General features: G+C 40.9%; 1 protein-coding gene across 1 annotated transcript in view; it reads left to right on the forward strand.

Annotated features, from left to right (window-relative positions):
* Glg1 (golgi glycoprotein 1) overlaps nt 1-21,436 on the forward strand; it is an 86,675-nt gene that overhangs the window by 43,679 nt on the left and 21,560 nt on the right. Inside the window, exons 5-12 of the mRNA XM_042700934.1 lie at nt 5,182-5,385; nt 6,126-6,197; nt 8,608-8,791; nt 9,805-10,019; nt 12,706-12,827; nt 15,309-15,410; nt 17,848-18,001; nt 20,437-20,574. Coding sequence (XP_042556868.1) covers nt 5,182-5,385; nt 6,126-6,197; nt 8,608-8,791; nt 9,805-10,019; nt 12,706-12,827; nt 15,309-15,410; nt 17,848-18,001; nt 20,437-20,574 — 1,191 coding nt within the window. The remainder of the gene's footprint in view (nt 1-5,181; nt 5,386-6,125; nt 6,198-8,607; nt 8,792-9,804; nt 10,020-12,705; nt 12,828-15,308; nt 15,411-17,847; nt 18,002-20,436; nt 20,575-21,436) is intronic.

Here is a 21,436-nt window from a genome sequence, read left to right on the forward strand (position 1 = left end):
TAAAGGAAACTTGCCTGTTGACCTGTACTTGTAACATAATGTTTCTATACTAGGGAAAGTAGAGCGATTCCTATCAGCTAAGAGAAGTGTTATCGTCAGTATATTACCTATAGTACATTTTGACAATGAAGAGAGCCCAGTTCTCTAATCTTTATATATCTTAGTAAAAAATGACTTAGCAAGCACATGATATGTTAAAACTGATTCTTAATATCACAAGAAAAGTTAGGTAAATTTACAGATGTGTAAAGATGGTAGTATATGACTAGGTGTTGGTGGCTCATGCCTGTAATCCTAGGTACTCAGGAGGCTGAGATCTAAGGATCGTGGTTCAAAGCAGTCCAGGCAGCAAAGTCTGTTACTCTTATCTCTAGTTAACCATCAGAAAATTGGAAGTGGCATGGTAGAGCGCTCACCTTGAGCTGAAGAGTTCAGGGACAGCACCCAGGCCCAGAATTCAAGCCCCATCACCGACAAAACCAAAAACAAAAAACAAAAACAAATAGTAGCTATTCAAGAGGCTGAGATCTGAGAATGGAAGTAAAGTCGGGCCAGGTGGAAAAGACAGTGAGATTTCTTATCTCCAAATAACACTAAAAGCTACATGTGGAGCTGTGGCTCAAATGGTCAAATGCTGGCCTTGAGTGAAAAAACTGAGGGACAGTGGCCTAAGTGCTAAGTTCAGGCCCCGGTACCAGCACACACAAAAAGTGTTTGTGTGTATATGCATATGTAAAAAGTATAAAATTATTTTAGGAAGTTTACTTTTTCAGGAAAATAAAAAGACAATCTGCCACATGGTCCCCAGAAGAAAAATACCAGCAGTTTATAAAAACTTCTTTTCTTCTTTTTGTTGGTCATGGGGCTTGAACTCTGGGCCTGGGCACTGTCCCTCAGCTCTTCAGTTCAAGGATAGTGCTCTATCACTTGAGTCACAGCGCCACTTGAGGTTTTCTGAGTGGTTTATTGGAGATAAGAGTTTCATGGACTTTTCTGCCTGGGCAGCTTTGATCCATGATCCTCAGATCTCAGCCTCCTGAGTAGCTAGGATTACAGGCGTGAACCACTAGCACCTGGCTTAAAAAGTTATTTTCAATAGCACAATGACTCAAAAACTTATGAAAAATAAATATTACATATACATTTGAATTTATCCATGAGTTGAAAATGGCTACAAATGAATATAGAAACAGCTGATTACCTAATTTGATTTTAAAAAGTATCATCGTTAAACTCATACTTATTTATTTCACAAGACTTCCAGAACTATGTTCCCTTTAGTGGACAGTCATTTCTTTTTTCATCTATTTATATTATGGCACTGAGCACTGAAACCAAGATGTTGCCCTTCTTAAGCAAGTATACTACTGGGGCTTACTCCTAAATCCCCTGTCTTTCTTTTTATCTCCTCCCTCCCCGGGCCGCCGGCCCCCCCCCCCCCCCCCCCCCCCCCCCCCCGTCATGGAACTGGGTGCTGTCTCTGAGCTCTTTTGCTCAAAGTTAGCACTCTACCACGTAGAACCACAGTGCTACTTCTGGTTTTCTGGTGATTAATTGAAGATAAAGAGTTTTATGGTGACTTTTCAGTTCACGCTGCCTTTGAACCATAATCCTCGGATCTCAGCCTCCTGAGTAGTTAGGATTACAGACTTGAGCCACCAGTTCCCCAGATCTCAGCCTTGTGAGTAGCTAGGATTACAAGTGCAAGCCACAGTGTACAATTCCAATTTGCAATTTGAGACAAAGTCTCACTGCATTGCTTAGACTGACCTTGAACTCAAAATCTTCCTTTAAGGGGTTCTTAAACCATGATACTATCTTTAAATTATATGAGAAGCAAAACCATTAAGAAATATAATAGCTCTAAATATTTAATCTTTGGCTACATCTTTAAAACAATTAAAAAGCCTAAACACACAGGGAAACAGCCATTTATTACTTAGAAATTATTTCCTTGCAGGGCTGGGGGCTGGGAAGGTGGCTTAGTGGTAGAATGCTTACTTACCTTGCATGCATGAGGCCCTTGGTTCGATTGCTCAGCACCACATATGCAGAAAAAGCCGGAAGTGGCACTGTGGCTCAAGTGGTAGAGCACTAGCCTTGAGCTAAAGAGCTGAGGGACAGAGTTCAGGCCCCCCGACCGACCAAAAAAAAGAAAAGAGAGAAAGAAATTATTTCCTTGCTACACAATGCTAGGATTAAAGGCTAAACTTGGAGTTAACTAGAATGTATTTTTAACCTCCTTTTGATGCTTCATAACAAAGATACTCAGTATGATCCACAGGTCTTAGGATGAAAAGGTGAAAGTGCTTTTTTATTCTTTTAGGCAAAAATGTGATTCTGTAGACTTTATATATTTTTACATATATTAATATTTGAATTTTTAAAAATGGAAGAAAGAAGGTGTAATTAAGTAACATCTAAGTAAGCTTTTATGAACTACTAAAATTCAGAATAGGGCATTGTTTTATAATACAATATGATGTTCATAATGACCACTTCATACTATAAGTAGTAAGTAAATTGATAAAATTCTGTCCAAATGTTTACCAGTTTCTTTCTTTTGGAGGAGGTAGAAATGGGTAAGCCCTACCTAGGCTCGTACTTACAAATTAGGAAAAAAAACATAAGCCTTATTCCACATTTCAAGTATGTGTCTACTTCACTCTATCCTTTTTGTCCCTCCTCCTCAGAATTACTCTTTGAAGCTGTTTGTGGTGACTTATGCCTATAATCTTAGCACTCAGGAGCCTGAGACAAGAAGATTAAGAGCCTTGGCCAGGCTGGGTTAAATAGTGAGGCTCTGTCTCACAAAAAAAAACAAAACTAACAAAAATCCCCAAACATAATGGTATTCCTAGGTTTCTATGCATGGGAAAGAGAGCTAGTGAGAAAGGTGAAAGTTTAGGTAGAGACTAGGAAGGCTTGCTGGGCACAGTGGCTCTAAACCATAATCTCAATTACTTGGGTGGTAAAGATCAGGAGGATAGAAGTTCAAGGCTAGACAGGGCAAAAAAAGCTAACAAGACCCCCTTCCTCAACAGTTAGTCTGGCTTGGTGGCTTTTGCCTGGGATCTCAGCTATGAAAGAGACATGGGTAGGTGGCTTATGGTCTAAACGTGGCCTGAACAAAACTCTACCTGAAAAATAACTAAAACTAAAGTGGTAGAGCATTTGCCTAGCAAGTATGAGGCCTTGAGTTTAAACCCCACTCTTGCAGAAGGCTGGGGAGAGGGGGGAAAGAATACAGAGTGCTTCTTAAATCAACTTGGGGGGGGTCTTCAAAACTTTAGGGAAAAAAAATACTAGGAAAACAGAACCCTCCTTAAAAATATATACAGAATCCACATGTAATTTTATAGGCTCCACTCACCTATTTATACTTACACAGGTCTAGAAAAATAAATGATGGGTCTGAGTGCCAGTGAGTTATGCTTGTATCCTAGTTACTCAGAAGGCTGAGATCTGAGGATTGAGGTTAGAAACCAGCCTGGACAGATAAATTAAAAAAACAAAAAACAAAACTGTTATCTCCAATTAACCATCAGTATTAGATATGTGTGTGGGTGGTAGAACACCAACTTTGAGCAAAAAAGTTCTAGGCCCTGAATTCAAGCCCCCAGTGCAGGTGAATGAATGAATGAATCAATGTTCATTAGCTAACTACCTTATTATATTTTACAGCTCAGATGAATTATGTAACTCAGTTACAGTAGAAATCACAGTTCTCCCCTCTTCATGGATTTGTTAGGCAAGATTATGAGAATTTTCAGGAAGGAAATTAATGTTTGATAGAACAAATTATATTTCAGTAAAATAGACAAATATGTGTATGTCTTCTGTCATTGAAATTTTGCCTACCTAGAGGGATCTTTTTTATTATATACTGATGATTTCATACATTTGTATTATACTGTAATCGTATTTATATGTCTATATAAGGAAGCATATGTATCAATATTATGTGTATCAATATATTATTATATATTTAATGATTACATTTGTCTATTTAATGATTATACTCTTTATGGTATTTTATGAGCATAGATTAGGACTCCTGAATGGAAAATATTTAGGGTAAGTTTCTATTTTAAATGCATTACTGCTATGGTTACTGTGGTACTAATATTATTATTTGGGTAATGCCTAGCTTTTACAGGTAAATATTTAGGGATTTCTGTAGTTATTTTATTTTATTTATTTATTTTTTTGGGTCCGGTCGTGGGGCCTGAACTCTGGGCCTGGGCGCTGTCCCTCAGCTCTTCAGCTCAAGGCTAGCACTACCACTTGAGCCATAGCGCCCCAGCCCCGAAATATCAGAATATTCTTAAGAAATGGCATTAGTGGGCTTTGAAGGTGGCTCAGTGGTAGAGCGCTTGCCTTGCATGCATGAGGCCCTGGGTTCGATTCCTGAGCACCACATAAGCAAAAAGAAAAAAGCCGGAAGTGGCGCTGTGGCTCAGGTGGTAGAGCGCTAGCCTTGAGCTGAAGAGCTGAGGGACAGCGCCCAGGCCCAGAGTTCAGGGCCCACGACCGGACCCAAAAAAAAAAAAAAGAATATTCTGATATTTAAACTAAAAATTCAGGATCTATCTTTCTATTGCTAATTGACAGTAAAAATTCCCAGAATCTCTTTCCTCTTATCTTTGTTTCTCTTTCTTTCTCTCTTTTTCTCCTTCCTTCCTTCCTTCCTTCCTTCCTTCCTTCCTTCCTTCCTTCCTTCCTTCCTTCCTTCCTTCCTTCCTTCCTTCTTTCTTTCTTCTTTCTTTCTCCCCCTCTCTCTCTCTGTCTCTCTCTTTCTTCCTTTCTTGTTGGTCATGGGGCTTGAACTCTGGGCCTGAAGGCTGTTCTTTAGCTCAAGGCTAGTGCTCTACCACTTGAGCCACTGCACTACTTCCAGTTTTCTGAGTGGTTTACTAGAGATAAGAGTCTCACGGACTTTCCTGCCGGGGCTGGCTTTGAACTACCATCCTCAGATCAGCCCCCTGAGTAGCTAAGATTACAGACGTGAGCCACTGGCGCCTGGCCGGTGTCTTTCTTAATAGAGTGTTAGAAAGGATGACTAGTAAGGATGACTATCTCTGCAGCTTGTTAGATTTTTTGTTTGTTTTTAACCAAATAGTGTTTATTTGAAGCTCGAGAGGTGAATGTTTTAAAATATTAATATCCTTGTTGTTTTAGGATGCACACTCACAAGGTGAGGTGGTATCATGCTTGGAGAAAGGCCTGGTGAAGGAAGCAGAAGAAAAGGAGCCCAAGACTCAAGTGTCTGAACTCTGCAAGAAAGCCATTCTTCGGGTGGCTGAGCTATCCTCAGATGACTTTCATTTAGACCGGCATTTATATTTTTCTTGCCGAGATGATCGGGAACGCTTTTGTGAAAATGTGAGTCAGCAAGAAAATGTTTCTCTTTTCTTCCTTTTCTTTGGAAATGTCTTTAATACTGTTATCCAAAATTAACCATCATGAACCCTCACATGTAGAAAAGCCACTCTAATGGAAAATAAATTCCGCCTCAAGATAATAGAAAATAGTGTTTGTTGCTCAGTCTTGAAGATTAAAATCTAGTTAATAGTTGGACTGGAGACTTTTCGATGTTACTATTTGCAGCTTTATCTCACTTCTGTGTTCCAGTTTTTGGAAGTCTGTTTTATCTATGAGAATCTTACTTTGCCAGGGTAAAATGAACAGTATATTACACCTGAGTACTGTGTGTTAGGCAAGCATTCCACCACTGAGCTACACCCTCAACCTCCACAGACAGTTTTAGACAAGAAATAAAATAGTTTCCATTTTGAGAGGTCTGAAAGTTACTTGTGTGCACTTCCTGTGCTTGGTGTTTTTAATTTATACTGTCAGAACCATGGATTATAAGAGTTGAGTCTAACATTGATTCTATCAAAGCTGTAAGAAAGGAAGCTCACTAAATACTTCCCTTAGTTCTGTGACAGTATATTTAATAGAATGGGATGATGAGTTACGACCAGAGTATACTGTATACATGTATGAAAATGTCATAATGAAGCCCACTCTTTTGTACAATTAATTCACATAAAATTAAATACATAGCATAATTACTTAGCTAAGATAACTGTAATAATAATAATCTGTGTTCTATCTTACAGACACAGGCTGGTGAAGGCAGAGTATATAAGTGCCTCTTTAACCATAAATTTGAAGAATCAATGAGTGAAAAGGTATTACTTTGAAACAATTGAATATTAGTTTGTTAAAGTTTCACAACTCATTTCTTATCTTGCATAGGCATAATGACAAGAAAAACTTCTTTTTTTTTTGTCGGTCGTGGGGCTTGAACTCTGGACTTGGGCACTGTCCCTGCTCTCTTCAGCTCAAGGCGAGCACTCTACCTCTTGAGCCACAGTGCCACTTCCAGTTTTCTAGTGGTTTATTGGAGATCAGAGTCGCACAGACTTTCCTGCCCAGGCTGGCTTTGAACCATGATCCTCAGATCTCAGCTTCCTGAGCAGCTAGGATTACAGGCGTGAGCCACCGGTGCCCAGTTAAGAAAAACTTACATATTTAACAGACAATTTTCTTTCCCTGATAGTCCCATTCTGAGAATATAGAGGGCTGACTATATGAAAATATAAATTACTAATTTTGGCCAGGCCTGGGGCTGGAACTCAGGCCTGTGTGCTAACCCTGAGCTTCTGTTGCTCAAGACTAGTACTCTACCACTTGAGCCACAGCAACACTTCTGTCTTTTTCTGCTTATATGGTACTGAGGAATTGAACCCGGGGTTTCATTCATGCTAGGCAAGCACTTTACCACTAAGCCACATTCCCAGCCCTGCCATACCCTTTTAAAAGTACAGAATCAAAGCATATTTGGTTATAGGTCATGCTGATACACACCTGTAATCACAGTACTTAGGAAGCTGAGGCAGATGGATCTAAAATTTAAGGCTAACTTGGGCTAGGCTGTGTGAATAGCAAGACCACCTCAAAACAAACACCCAACCAAAGGCTTATACCAAGAAAATAAAGCATAGAGTCAGGCTCCAGTGGTTCGTGTCTATAATCCTAGCTACTCAGAGTCTGAGACCTGGGGAATTGCAGTTTAAAGCCAGCTAGGGCAGAAAAATCCATGAGATTCAATCTCCAATTAACCAGCAAATTGCTAGAATGGCTCAAGTGGTAGAGCACTAGCTATGAGCAATTTTGAAAGCTGGGTGAGAATGCAAAAGCCCAGTACCAGAAAATAACAAAAAAGAAATGAAGCTTTAGTTGTTAACTACACAGTGTTGGGGATTAAAATTGGAATTTTATTTCAGAATTGTACCGAAGCTAGAACTACATTTAGTTTCAGCTAACCAAACCAATGAGCCTCACAGATAGCCAACCAGCTGTTTTAATTTTTCAGTAGATGCCTTATTAAATATTCTCATTACTGTAGGTTCTTTCCCTGAATGAATGCAAGAATCTTATCAGGCTAGGCACTGGTGGCTCCCACGTGTAATCCTAGCTACTCAAGAGGCTGAGATCTGAGGATCGAGGTTCAAAGCCAGCCTGGGCAGGAAAGTCTGTGAGACTTTTACCTCTAGTTAACCACCAGAAAACCAGAAGTGGCACTGTGGCTCAAGTGGTAGAGCACTAGCCTTGATCTGAAGAACTGAGGGACATCACCCAGGGCCAGAGTTCAGGCCCTACAACTGACAAAACAAACAAACAAACTAACTGTGGCCTGGGAAGGTGGCTCAGTGGTAGAGTGCTTGCCTTGCGTGCAGGAGGCCCTGGGTTCAGTTCCTCAGCACCACATAAGCAGAAAAAGCCAGAAGTGGCACTGTGGCTCAAGTGGTAGAGCAATAGCTTTGAGCACAAAGAGGCTCAGGGCCTGAGTTCAAACCTCACAACCAACAACAACAACAACAAAAAATTAAAAAAAAAAAAAAGAATACAGTATGGTGGGGTTTTTTTTTTGTTCTTTTTTTGTTGTTCTTCTTTTTTCTTTTTTTTTTGATCGGTCATGGAGCTTGAACTCTGGGCCTGGGCGTGCTGTCCCTCAGCTCTTCAGCTCACAAGGATTCTACCACTTGAGCCACAGTGCCACATCAGAATACTTTTAAGTCAATTTACCAAACGTTTAAAACAGCAGCTATTATGGCAACAACTAACCATTCACTATGGTATTTCAGTGTTCTCTATTCACAACTTTTTGCCACACAAAGCTTACATACCATACTAATAGTGTGTGTGTGTGTCTGTGTGTGTGTATGCTGGTGCAGGGGCTTGAACTCAGGATCTTGTACTCACTTGGCTTTTTTACTCAAGCCTGGAACTCTACCTCTTGAGCCTCACCTCCATTTCCAGCTTTTTACTGGTTAATTGGAGATAGGAGCCTCTTGGATTTGTCTATCCAGGCTGGCTTCTAACCACCACCTCAGATCTCAGCATCCTGAGTAGCTAGGATTACAGGTGTGAGCCACCAGAACCTGATTCTGTGCTAAATTTTAACTAGATTTAGAGAGTCATTTTGGTGATGACTGAAGTTAACAGCCTCTACTTCTCTCAGAGACCCATGTAAACTGCTGAGCCATCTGGGTATTCTTATTTTTGCATTCTGAGTATTCTTCTCTTTTTCCTCAGTGTCGAGAAGCACTAACAACCCGCCAAAAGCTCATTGCCCAGGATTATAAAGTCAGTTATTCATTGGCCAAATCCTGCAAAAGTGACCTGAAGAAATACCGGTGCAATGTGGAAAACCTTCCTCGCTCCCGGGAAGCGAGGCTCTCCTACCTTCTAATGTGCCTTGAGTCAGCAGTACACAGAGGTGAGACTTCTTTCTGCCTCTGCCTTTGCCTTTGCCTTTCTCTTTCCCCTTCTCTTCCTTTCTATTTCCTTTTCTGTTTGGATTCACACTCTGAAGTTTCTTGTACATGTCAGTTTCCTCCTGCATTTGCTCTTCTGAACATTTTTAATTTTTAATATTTTAATAATTTAATATTGCGTAACATTTATAGAGGAGTGAGGTAAATGATTTAGCATTTGAACTTTTGGATGGCTTTATCACTGACTAGATGTTTATAACTGTTTATGTTTTTGTGTGTTTGATTTTAGTTATTGTTTTAATTCTTTAAAGTTTTCATTATTGCCATTTACAACTGAATATGGGGGTGTTTGTGTGAATATTTGAGGAGTGTTTTTTATTTTTTGTTTTTTTTTGGGGGGTCCGGTCGTGGGGCCTGAACTCTGGGCCCGGGCGCTGTCCCTCAGCTCTTCAGCTCAAGGCTAGCGCTCTACCACTTGAGCTACAGCACCACTTCCGGCTTTTTTCTTTTTGCTTATGTGGTGCTGAGGAATTGAACCCAGGGCCTCATGCATGCAAGGCAAGTGCTCTACCACTGAGCCAACTTCCCAGCCTGAGGAGTGTTTATTTTTAACAAGCATTACTGTGTAGGCACATAGGGATTTGTTCTTCAGGTTTCATTTGTAGCATAGTGTCCAAGTGCTGCTTAGCATGTGTGAAGCTCTGGATTCAGTATCCAATGTGCATGCGTGTACATGCGCATGCACACATACAGAGACTTTCATTGCAAGCATTTGTATTACTGACTTAGGAGTATAAAATCTATATAATGTTCAACACTGTCCAGATAAGCCTAAATCTCCAGAGTCTAAGCCCGCTTTACTCTCTTAAAAGCCTTTGCTAATTTCTAAGCTTTTCAGTATAGATAGACACATGAGTGGCATATGCTATACTAGACAAAAACATTCTTTTAATATATAGTGATTTCTGATACTCAAGATCAACCTTCATAACATACAAGTTACATCCTACCTTAGGACGTCAAGTGAGCAGTGAGTGCCAGGGGGAGATGTTAGATTACCGGCGCATGCTGATGGAAGACTTCTCTCTGAGCCCCGAGATCATCCTGAGCTGTCGTGGAGAGATTGAGCACCACTGTTCTGGATTACATCGGAAAGGTCGAACCCTGCACTGTCTGATGAAAGTAGTTCGGGGAGAAAAAGGGAACCTTGGAATGAACTGCCAGCAGGCGGTAAGGATAAACTTCTACTGTCTCTTTGACCATGACGTGTTTTCAGTTAAGGAGCCTGTTCCCAATAATTCCTTGATTTATCTGGATTATTTTTGACATTGCAATGAACATTAGGTACTAAAGATGGGCTGGGAACCGTGGCTTAATGATAGAGTGCTTGCCAAGCATGCATGAAGCTTTGAGTTCGACACATAAACAGAAAGTCAGAAGTGGTGCTGTGGCTCCAAGTGGTAGAGTGCTAGCCTTGAGCAAAAGAAGCTCAGGGACAGAGCATACGCCCTGAGTTCAAGCCCCAGGCCTGGCAAAAAAAAAAAAAAGAAAAGAAAAAGAAGGATATTGTTTCTTTGGTCATATCTTAGTAAGAATGTGGAATTAACTGTAGAACAAAGGTTTAAGTTCATAAAAAGAGCGATAGGAGAAATGTATTTCTTTATCCAACTATATTTGCATTTGCTGGAGTATCTAGGGAATTTTCAACTTGCTAAATTGGTTTTACTGAACTGAGAAGTCAAAACACTAATAAATCAATAAAGGTCCTTCACCAAAAGAGAATTTGCCTTCCTTAATAGATTGATTTAGTTGAGGCTGAGAGTTACACTGAACAGAAATTTCTAAGAGTTTCTTCTTCTTATTAATGTATACCATAGACTAAAGATGAGAATAACAAAAAAGGAGTACATACTCTGTCATATCACATTCGTGATCTATATTAAGTTTTCTTCAGTTATAGTTGAATGAGGGCAGCCCGGCTTCTCCCAGGCCAAAGATAACTAAATGGTCTGTTGCCTAGATGAATCTTTTCTCCACAGTTTATTGTTCTTTTGGCAGTACTGGGATTTGAACTCAGGACTGCGTGTTTATTAGGCCCACTTGAGTCATACTCCCAGCCCCCTTTTCCAAAGTTTTCCCCAAGTTTTCCTAAGCATGCTAAGCTGGAATAGATGTATATGTATATAGTAGTAGACATTCTTATGTATTTCCCACATTCCCATCAGTCTCTTGAACTGCTAGCCTACTAAATAGACTCTGTAGGGCATTTACATATCAGCTACAGTTTAATAAATTCATTAGGGGTTCTCAAAATTCGTGTGTTAGCCATGAAATTAAACTGATAGTCCTTGCAAAGACTTCCAGAGTTTGTTGACATACATTAAATTGGTTACCATTTTCTTTGCAAAGCACTGTAGTCTTCCTAACAACTAATCACAACAGTTTGTAGCTTCTCCAGATTGCCTACCCCCAAAAAAACCCTGAAATAGTTTCCACCCAAAATATCAGCAGTTCTTCATATTTTTCTTAGTGACTTATTTTAGGCAAATAGATTTTTTTCATTTCCTTTGATCTACAGCATCTGGTAGGTATATGAAAAGCCAGTGCTTTCATATGAACCTCTGGATTATGGATCAGGTATGCAGATCAGAGTGGACTCCTAGACTCACTGACACAAAAAGAGATCCAGGAAAGCCAAGGAGACTAAAAAAAAAAAAATCAAATCTATCCTAGGGCTTGAATTCTGGGCCTGAACTTTTTTTGCTCAAGTCTAACACTCTACCACTTGAGCCTTAGCATCACTTCCAGCTTTTACTGAGTAGTTTATTGGAGATAAGAGTCTCATGGACTTTCCTGCCTGTGCTGGTTTCCAATCACAATCCTCAGATCTCAGCCTCCTGAGTAGGATTATAGGTGTGAGCTACTGGAACTCAGACACAGCGCTGAGGCCCTGAGTTCAAGCCCCATGAGCAACCAACAAAAAGAGTTCCAAATCCTTTCTTTTTTGTTTGTGCTAGTCCTGTGCCTTGAATTCAGGCCTGGAAGCTGTCCCTGAAGTTTTTTCCCCCCTCAAGGCTAGTGCTTTACCACCTGAGCCACAACTCCACTTCCAGTTTTTTGGTGGTTAATTGGAGATAAGAGTCTCAGCGAGCCAGGCGCTGGTGGCTCACGCCTGTAATCCTAGCTACTCAGGAGGCTGAGATCTGAGGATCGAGGTTCAAAGCCAGCCCGGGCAGGAGAGACCGGGAGACTCCTATCTCCAATAAACCACCAGAAAACCGGAAGTGGCACTGTAGCTCAAGTGGTAGAGCGCTCGCTTTGAGCTAAAGAGCTGAGGGACAGCGCCCAGGCCCAGAGTTCAAGCCCCACGACCGACAAAAAAAAAAAAAAGAGTCTCAGCGACTTTCTTGCTCAGGCTAACTTCAAACCACACTTCTCAGATCTCAGGCTCCTGAATAGCTAGGATTATAGGCATGAGACACAGGCATCCAGCAACGTATTCTTGTTTCTAATTGTTTCTGCAAGTTAAATGAAATCTTTCACATCTGATTTTAATAAATCATTATATAGTTATTTTATACCAGTATTACTAACTTTCTCTTGGCTCTCCTCCACTCAACTCTGGCTTGGTCCTGAGTGTCAGGTTTAATCTGATTTAAGAGTAGGCAATAAAAAGGCAGCCTTTTTAGTCATACTAGCAGCTATCCAGGGATGTTTTAGAAGTGTAAATAAGCCACTTACCTCCACAGTTCCATAAACAGAAAACTTTGCAACTGGGTGGAGAAACCAGTTGGAAAGTTCTTGAGTTTGGCCAGTGACAGTTGTTCTACCTTGTTAAGAGTGCATTGTGCTGTGCCAGTCTGAGCAACAGATCTAAGTGATGAGATGACATTATTCTTAATTTTTTAAACTCCAGCTTCAAACACTGATACAAGAGACTGATCCTGGTGCAGATTACCGCATTGATCGAGCTTTGAATGAAGCTTGTGAATCTGTAATACAGACAGCCTGCAAACATATACGTTCTGGAGACCCAATGTAAGTTCTCTTTATTTGTAGCATTATTTATACTGTATCTTAAATATATATATATATATATTTTGGTCGGTCGTAGAGCTTGAACTCTGGGCCTGAGCGCTGTCCCTCAGCTCTTCAGCTCAAGGCTAGCGCTCTACCACTTGAGCCACAGCAACACTTCCGGCCTTTTTTGCTTATATAGTGCTGAGGAATCAAACCCAGGGCCTCAACAAGGCAAGCACTCTACTACAGAGCCACTTTCCCAGCCACCACCCGCCCTCCCAATCCATATTGTATTTTATAAGCAGCCCAAGGGAACATTTCTGTTGAGTGACTTTGCATGGCTTACATCTTAACTATAAAGTGTTGTTTGCCAGTGAGTGTTGAGTTCAAGCCCCACGACTAATAAAAAATAAAGTTGTTTTTTTTTTTTTTTGGTCGGTTGTGGGGTTTGAACTCTGGGCTTGGGCACTGTCCCTGATCTCTTCAGCTCAAGGCCAGCACTCTACTGCTTGAGCTACAACACCACTTCCGTTTTCTAGTGGTTTATTGGAGATAAGAGTCTCACAGACTTTCCTGCCTGGGTTGGCTTTGAACTGTGATCCTCAGATCTCAACCTCTTGAGTAGCTAGGATTACAGGCGTGAGCTACCGGCGCCCGGCTAAAAATAAAGTTTTGTTGACTAGGAATACCATACCAGTTGGAATTTGGACTTCTGATCTGCCTCCTGCATGATGTAAAGGCACCTAGACATAGCTTTGTGATGTTTGTGGTGATGTTTGCTGACAGTGACTAGGCATGTATGGATCTTTCCAGGCGGTCACTGAGTAACTTTTGTATTGCAAATAATGTAAGACAGACAGACAAACACTCAACATAAAGTGACACATCCTGTGTTTTGAATTGTGTACATTGACTACATGATAATCATTAGAAAATAATTGTAGTTAAAACAAAAAACAAATTTTGCAGAGGGTGCTCTTATGAACCAAGTTAATATTGGAGTTGCATTTATTGCAACTGAATAAATGCCACGATAACATATTTGATTCTTCTGTATTAATTTTATTCCATATGATGTGAAAAGTTTTCAAACCAGATTGCAAGTAAGAACAGGTTTTTCAGTCTGCAAAAATTTTTACAGCTGGCATTTAACAATAAAATGAACATAGTCCAGGTTTATCACCATCCAGCTATGTGAAAACTACTGCTATTCATGCTGTGGAAGAAAATTAAAAGTAGCAGTCTTGCTGAATGGTAGTACATGTGTCTTATCCCAGCTGCTCAGGATCCAGAAGATCTTGATTGGAGGCCATCCCTGGCAAAATGTTTACAAGACCTCAATTTCAACAAAGGAAGATTCGTAATCCCAGCTGTGTGGGTAGATTACATAAGACCTCTGTCTAAGATGGGTAAAAAGTACAAGACCATATTTAAAATACAGCTAACACAAGGGAAATTTAAAAAAAAAAAGTTGGGATATGATTAAAGTGGTAGAAAACTTGCCTAGCAAGCCCAAGGCCCTAAGTCAAAAACTCAGTGCCACACACACAAGAAATTCTTCCTTAAATCTTTCTGTGTTCATGAACAGATAAACTCACTTAGACATATTGCATTAACTAAAAAGAGGAAAGAAGGGATATGCTACTACAGATTCTTATCAGACTTATGGGCAATATATGCACATTTGCTGGTCCTGATTCAAATAAACATGGACAAATCTGAAAATGAACAGGATATTATTTCTAATAAGGACTTTTTATTTCTTGGTAAGATAATAGTATTAGGTTCTTATACTTTGTTTGGTTTTTTTTTTTTTAACTGTATTTTTTTTTCTTTTTTTTTTTTTTTTGGTACTGTGGATCGAACCCAGGACTTGCAGGGCAAGTGCTTTGCCACTGAGCTACCTCCCAGCCCAGGTTCTTGTACTTTGGAGAAAACATGCTAAATTATTCACAAATAGGATGTTGAGTCTTGAGATTTACTTCAAAATATCAAGAAGGGACATAGATTAAAAAAACAACCTTTGCTACAGGCTCATGAAGCTATGGAGAGGGAACTTGGCCAGTATATCTATCATTCTCTATTTTTGTGTGTGGGTAATTTTGTTGTTCTAAGTACAGAGTGACTCTAAAGTTGATAGAACTTTTTTTTTGGGGGGGGGGTCCAGTCATGGGGCCTGAACTCTGGGTCTGGGCACTGTCCCTCAGCTCTTCAGCTCAAGGCTAGCGCTCTACTACTTGAGCCACAGTGCCACTTCCGGCTTTTTTCTTTTTGCTTATGTGGCGCTGAGGAATCAAACCCAGGGCCTCATGCATGCAAGGCAAGTGCTTTACCACTGAGCCACCTTCCCAGCCCCTAAAGTTGATAGAACATTTAATCACTGTCAGGTCCAGTTAATTTGAATGATTCTCAGAAAAATGTATCCTATTGTCCCAGGAAAATAGCTGAAAGGAAATGATACCACTTTATCTTCTTACATTTTACCTTTTTTATGCCTAGGATTCTCTCATGTTTGATGGAACATTTATACACAGAGAAGATGGTGGAAGATTGTGAACACCGTCTCCTAGAGCTGCAGTATTTCATCTCCCGGGATTGGAAGTGAGTTTGTGAAGCAAGCATAAGGCATTGCTAAGCCTGTTCTGTTTAATCAGTATCATTGGGGAGTTAAGGGGAGTGTTCTTTGTTTTTATTCTAGGAATTAAATACAGAATTTCACACTCTGAACTGTTACCACCATTATCACCACCTGAGTAGTTTGTAATAATTATTAGAGAATTATTTTTGAATCATGGAATAGCTAACATAATCCAACACCCTGAAAACATTTTTATTGCTTCCAGAGCAGTATCTAAAAGCAGAATCAGCCCACTCCCTATCTGTACTGAGTGTCCCTGTTTACTATTTCATTGGATTGGGTCAAAATGATTCTAATACCACAAATACATCTAGAAAGAACTCTAGCACTTGGAGGGGCAACAAATGCATCTTCAGATATGACTAAGAAGATGACAGTGCATTTGTATCTTTATTGATTTGTACTGGGAATGGAGATTTGCTTTTATTTTTTTTAACTATTTAAAGCTATTGAATTTATTCTATCTTGGAGGTTATATTAACTCTTCTTCCCACCTCACCCCTTTCCCTGTCTTTTGTTCCCCTTTTATTCTACCTCCAGAGCCATCCATTCTCAGTGTTTCTGCATTTTAAATTCAGCTGCCTCCTGACCCAGTTTTTTAAGCCACTATATATGATCATTAACCTCTTCGGGTGATTATATTTTGTTCATGTTTTTTATTTATTTATTGGGTCCAGTCATGGGGCCTGAACTCTGGGCCTGAGCGCTGTCCCTCAGCTCTTCAGCTTAAGGCTAGCGCTCTACCACTTGAGCCACAGCGCCACTTCCGGCTTTTTGCTTATGTGGTGCTGAGGAATCGAACCCAGGGCCTCATGCATGCAAGGCAAGTGCTCTACCACTGAGCCACCTTCCCAGCCCTTGCTCATGTTTTAGTAGAAAGGTTTTATGATTTTTATTTTTGTTCCTTTTAATTAGCTCTAGAATTGGGGTATGGTAGCACATGCTTTAAATCTTGCACTTGGGATACTAAGGTAGGAGGATTAAAAGTTTGAAACCAGGCCAGGCAATATGGAGATTCTCTATTAAAAAACAAAAACAAAACTTCTTGAAAAGACCACTGAAAGCTGGGTAACATCTTCTCTGCCTACTTAGGTCACATGAACTAATCAAAACCATGGTTATTTCTCTTTTTTTATTCATGATAAGAAAAATGTTTCATAGGGCCAAGTACCAGTGGCTCACATCTGTAATCCTATTTACTCTGGAGGCTGAGATCATAGGATCACAATTCAAAGCCAGCCTGGGCAGGAAAGTCCATGGGATTTCAAATAACTAAGGAAGTGGAGCTGTGGCTCAAGTGGCATAGCATTAGCCTTGAGCATGAAAGTTCAGGGAAAGTGCCCAGGCCCTGAGTTCAAGCCCCAGGACTGGCACCCAAAATAATAATGCTTCATAGTCATAAAAGTTATTCATTAAATATTGGCCTTTCTCTTCCCATTAAATAATCCTGCCTAAAGTTGTCAATATATTGTGGTCAAAATTAAGTAGCCCTTGGTGTGGTTTGGATAACAGATGCAAGTTCATTCACTAATCCTGGCAGTCTAGGCTAGCGTCAAACTCACAGTCCTCCTGTCTCTACCTCCTAAGTACTGGAGTTACAGAAGTTCCTGGTCCAAGATGACATCTTCGAGGTAAAAGTCTACTGTCTAAAGATTAACAGAGGGGCTGGGAAGGTGGCTCAGTGGTAGAGCACTTGCCTTGCATGCTCGAGGCCCTGGGTTCGATTCCTCAGTACCACATAAGAAAAAAGCCAGAAGTGGCGCTGTGGCTCAAGTGGTAGAGTGCTAGCCTTGAGCTGAAGAGCTGAGGGACAGCGCCCAGGCCCAGAGTTCAGGCCCCACGACCAGAATAAAAAAAAAAATAAATAAATAAAACAAAGATTAACAGACTTCTATAGATTGACCATGTGCATCCATTAACAATGATATTCAAGCTGGGTGTGGTAACACATTCCTGTGATCCTAACTACTCAGGAGGTGGAGATCAAGGGGATTCTATTTCAAGGCTAGCCTGGGCAAAAAATTAGTGAGACCTCATCTCAACAAACAAACTGGGCATGATGGTGCATATCTGTAACCCAAGCTATTTGGGAGGTATCTGTTTAAGTATCAATCACAGGCAGGCCTGGGCAAAAAATAGGCGAGCCCCTTAAACTAAAAAGGGGCTGAAGTGTGACTCAAATGCTAAAGCACTTCTCTAGTAAGTACCAGATCCTGGTTTCAAACTCCAGTATTACTCCAAAAAAAAAAAGTGATATTCAGGAGTATACTTCTGCATATCTGCTGTCTCCAATACCCTAGGTGATTATCAATGACTGTATAAACAAGCACTTGGTAAACCCTTTCTTAATGTGTGTAGAAAGGAAAGGTAGAGTGAATAGCAGTTCTTTTACTGTTTCAGGCTGGACCCTGTCTTATACCGAAAGTGCCAGGGAGATGCTTCTCGACTTTGCCACACCCATGGTTGGAACGAGACTAGTGAACTTATGCCTCCTGGAGCTGTGTTCTCTTGTTTGTACAGACACGCCTACCGCACCGAGGAACAAGGAAGGAGGGTAGGAGTCCATGTTGGCTGCTTCTTACTGTTATTAAATAGCTTGATGTATATTGTCTGGTTTCTCTCACCCTAGGAAAACTTTCCTGTATTTGGTGAGGAGGCGTTTGTGTACTGCTGGAAACTTACTCAGGGAGTGTCCTTTACTGATATATTTATTTGTTCCACCACCTTCTTCCCACCCCAGAATGGTTTCTTTAACCAAGCGAGTGGAGGAACAGTTCCAGGTCTTTTTTTTTTAATTATTGAAATCTGAATCACAAATGGACAATTAAATTCTGCTGTCCTAACTTTATTTAGCTTTAAAGATCCATTAGAAGCTTTTAGTCAGCATAGAAATGGTTCTTTAGCTCTGCCCTTGGCAGCTGAACACAAATCCCTGTATTAATGAGTCCACTCTGACAATGCACTAGTTGGAGCAAAAGCTTCCATACCCAGTCTCTTGGTATTTGTCTGCCCCAATTGCTGTCTATCAGTGGGATGTTTGTGTGAGCTTGGTTTTCCTGGTGTCACTCTGGGATACTGCTTGATCTCTAGAATGGCATTTGTACACCTTATGAGAAACCATATTGGATGTTTGTTCTGCCTTGTTACAGAAAGAAGCCATGCTATTATTTCACATGCGTGTTTACTGAACTCAGCGCAAGAACCTGTTAAGAATTCAGAATGAGGAGACTTAAATATAAAAGATCCTCCTTCACTTGTGAAAGCTGACTTAATTTTCATAAGGTTATAAATAAGAGAACATGGATCCATATCATGATCCTTGTTAGCCACAGGGACTTTAGAAATCTGGCATCTGGCAAGTCCCCGTAGCAGGAATTTCCTTCTCTTACAAGTAAAGACATAATAGAATCCAGTGTTCTGGCTTTAAAAAAAAATTAAGCCTGGTCCCAGTGGCTCACACCTGTAATCCTTTCTAGTCAGAAAGGTTTGAGTTGGAAGCAGTACAACACCTGCTGCAAACATGAAACTCAAGTTAAAAAACAAACAAACCAACCTGAAAAATTAACCATCTTAAAGAGGAAGACAGTGGTATTTGGTACAGCCACCCCCCCCCCCCCCTTATGGAGTCAAAACATGACTCCATAAGGGCCTATCCCCTATCCCAGGTGTGCTGACCTTTTTTTAGGATAGGAAACTGATAATACCTGCTAATGACTGTTTTCCCATGGGCCTTCCAAAAATATCCATTCCACCTGCTTCATTGCACATAATTTATCTAGAAAACTCTAGTCCTGAACTGTGTAACTTTTTTTTTTTTTTTGGTCTGTTTGAGGCTTGAACTCAGGACCTGGCACTGTCTCTGAGCTTCTTTGTGCTTAAGGCTAGCACTCTACCACTTGAGCCACACCACCACCTCCAGCTTTTGAGTGGTTAATTGGAGATAACAGTCTCATGGGAACTTTTCTGCTCCGGCTGGCTTTGAACTGCAGTCCTCAGATCTCAGCCTCCTGAGTAGCAAGGATAACAGGCATGAGCTACTAGCGTCTAGTTCTGTGTAACTATTGCTTCTGCAATTGCCTGCTCATTCTGTTTTAGGTCAGCTTGAACTCAGTTCTCCTGAACAAGGGTATATTCTTTCCTCAATTGGATATCACATTTTTTTTCCTCTTCCTTTTCTTCTCCTCCTCCTCCTCCTCCTCCTTCTTCTTCTCTTCTTCTCCTTTTTTTTTTTTTTTTTTTTGGTTTGGTCATGGGGCTTGAAATCTGGGCCTAGGCACTGTCCCTGAGCTCTTCAGCTCAAGGATAGCACTCTACCACTTGATCCACACTGCCACTTCCGGTTTTCTGGTGGTTTATTGGAGATAAGAGTCTCACAGACTTTCCTACCTGAGCTGGCTTTGAACCACAATCCTCAAATTTCAGCCTCCTAGGTAGCTAGGATTACAGGCATGAGCCACTGGCGCCTGGCTACCTTTTTGTGTATGTAGAGTGTAATTTTGTGAATTAGAAACTCTTAATTTGAGTGAATGTCTTCCTTCAGGTTTAACTCAGAAAAGGATGTCATTTTATATTAGAAAATACTGAATGTAGCTGGGTGCTGATGGCTCATACCTGTAACCCTGGCTACTCAGGAGGCTGAGATCTGAGGATCATGGCTCAAAGCTAGCCTGGACAGGAAAGTCCATGAGACTCTTGTCTCTAATAAACTACTCAGAAAAAAACTGGAAGTAACACTGTGACTCTAGTGGTAGAGCTCTAGCCTTGAGTAAAAGAAGCTCAGGGACAGTACCCAGGCCTCCAGTTCAAACTCCAGGACCAGCACCAAAAAAAAACGTGAATGTATAATTACTTCCCAGAGAGAAAGGACTTCTGTCTAACATTGGGGAGATAAACACAGGATTATCTGTTAGCTTCCTGGCACCTTTGCTGTGTTTGGGTTCTTCCTATAGTTGTTTTGTTACCTTTTCTTCTTACTCTTTTCTCATGTAGCTCTCACGGGAGTGCCGAGCAGAAGTGCAAAGGATCCTACACCAGCGTGCCATGGATGTTAAACTGGACCCTGCCCTCCAGGATAAGTGCCTGATAGATCTGGGGAAGTGGTGTAGTGAGAAAACAGAAACTGGCCAGGTAAATGACAAGCCTTCCGGTTCAGTATTGACTCATGTTTTGAGTAGGGTACCCCATGAAATCCAAGTTGGTGTTGTTTTCTTTTTCCTTCTTTTTCTTTTTCTTTTTTTTTTTTTTCTGTCGGTCCTGGGGGTTGAACTCCAGGCCTGGACGCTGTCTCTGAGCTCTTTAGCTCAAAGTGAGCACTCTTCCACTTAGCCACAGTGCCACTTCCAGTTTTTTGGTGGTTAATTGCAGATAAGAGTCTCATGGACTTTCCTACCTGGGCTGGTTTTGAACCACGACCCTCAGATCCCAGACTCCTGAGTAGCTAGGATTATAGGCATGAGCCACCAGTACCCAGCAAAGTTGATGCTTTCTTTTTTTTTTTTTTGGTGGGGGGGGGGGCGGGTCTGGTCGTGGGGCCTGAACTCTGGGCCTGGGCGCTGTCACTTAGCTAGCGCTCTACCACTTGAGCCACAGCGCCACTTCCGGCTTTTTTCTTTTTGCTTATGTGGTGCTGAGGAATCGAATCCAGGGCCTCGAGCATGCAAGGCAAGCGCTCTACCACTGAGCCACCTTCCCAGCCCAGTTGGTGCTTTCTTCACAGACAATTTGTTATGTGACTTAATGTACTCTGTAGAAGAAGTACCCAAGAAATATTGTATTTTTCCTAAGCAGCTACTTTGTTTTTATATTATTGCTACTGGTGTTGTAATTGGTCATTTTCCTTCCTCATGTTTCCCTTTGAAAGCTTAGAGCTGAAGGTCTGCCTACCTCTAACACACACAGGTATTGTTGTAGGCTTACTGCTGGCTCCATGCCACTTCCCTTAATGTACTTTTCTTTCCCTGTTTTAACCATTTTAATTTCTTTTATCGTA

This window comes from Dipodomys spectabilis, unplaced genomic scaffold (assembly GCF_019054845.1).
Source record: "Dipodomys spectabilis isolate Male_0828 unplaced genomic scaffold, ASM1905484v1 ptg000273l, whole genome shotgun sequence".
NCBI classification, from domain to species: Eukaryota; Metazoa; Chordata; class Mammalia; order Rodentia; family Heteromyidae; genus Dipodomys; species Dipodomys spectabilis.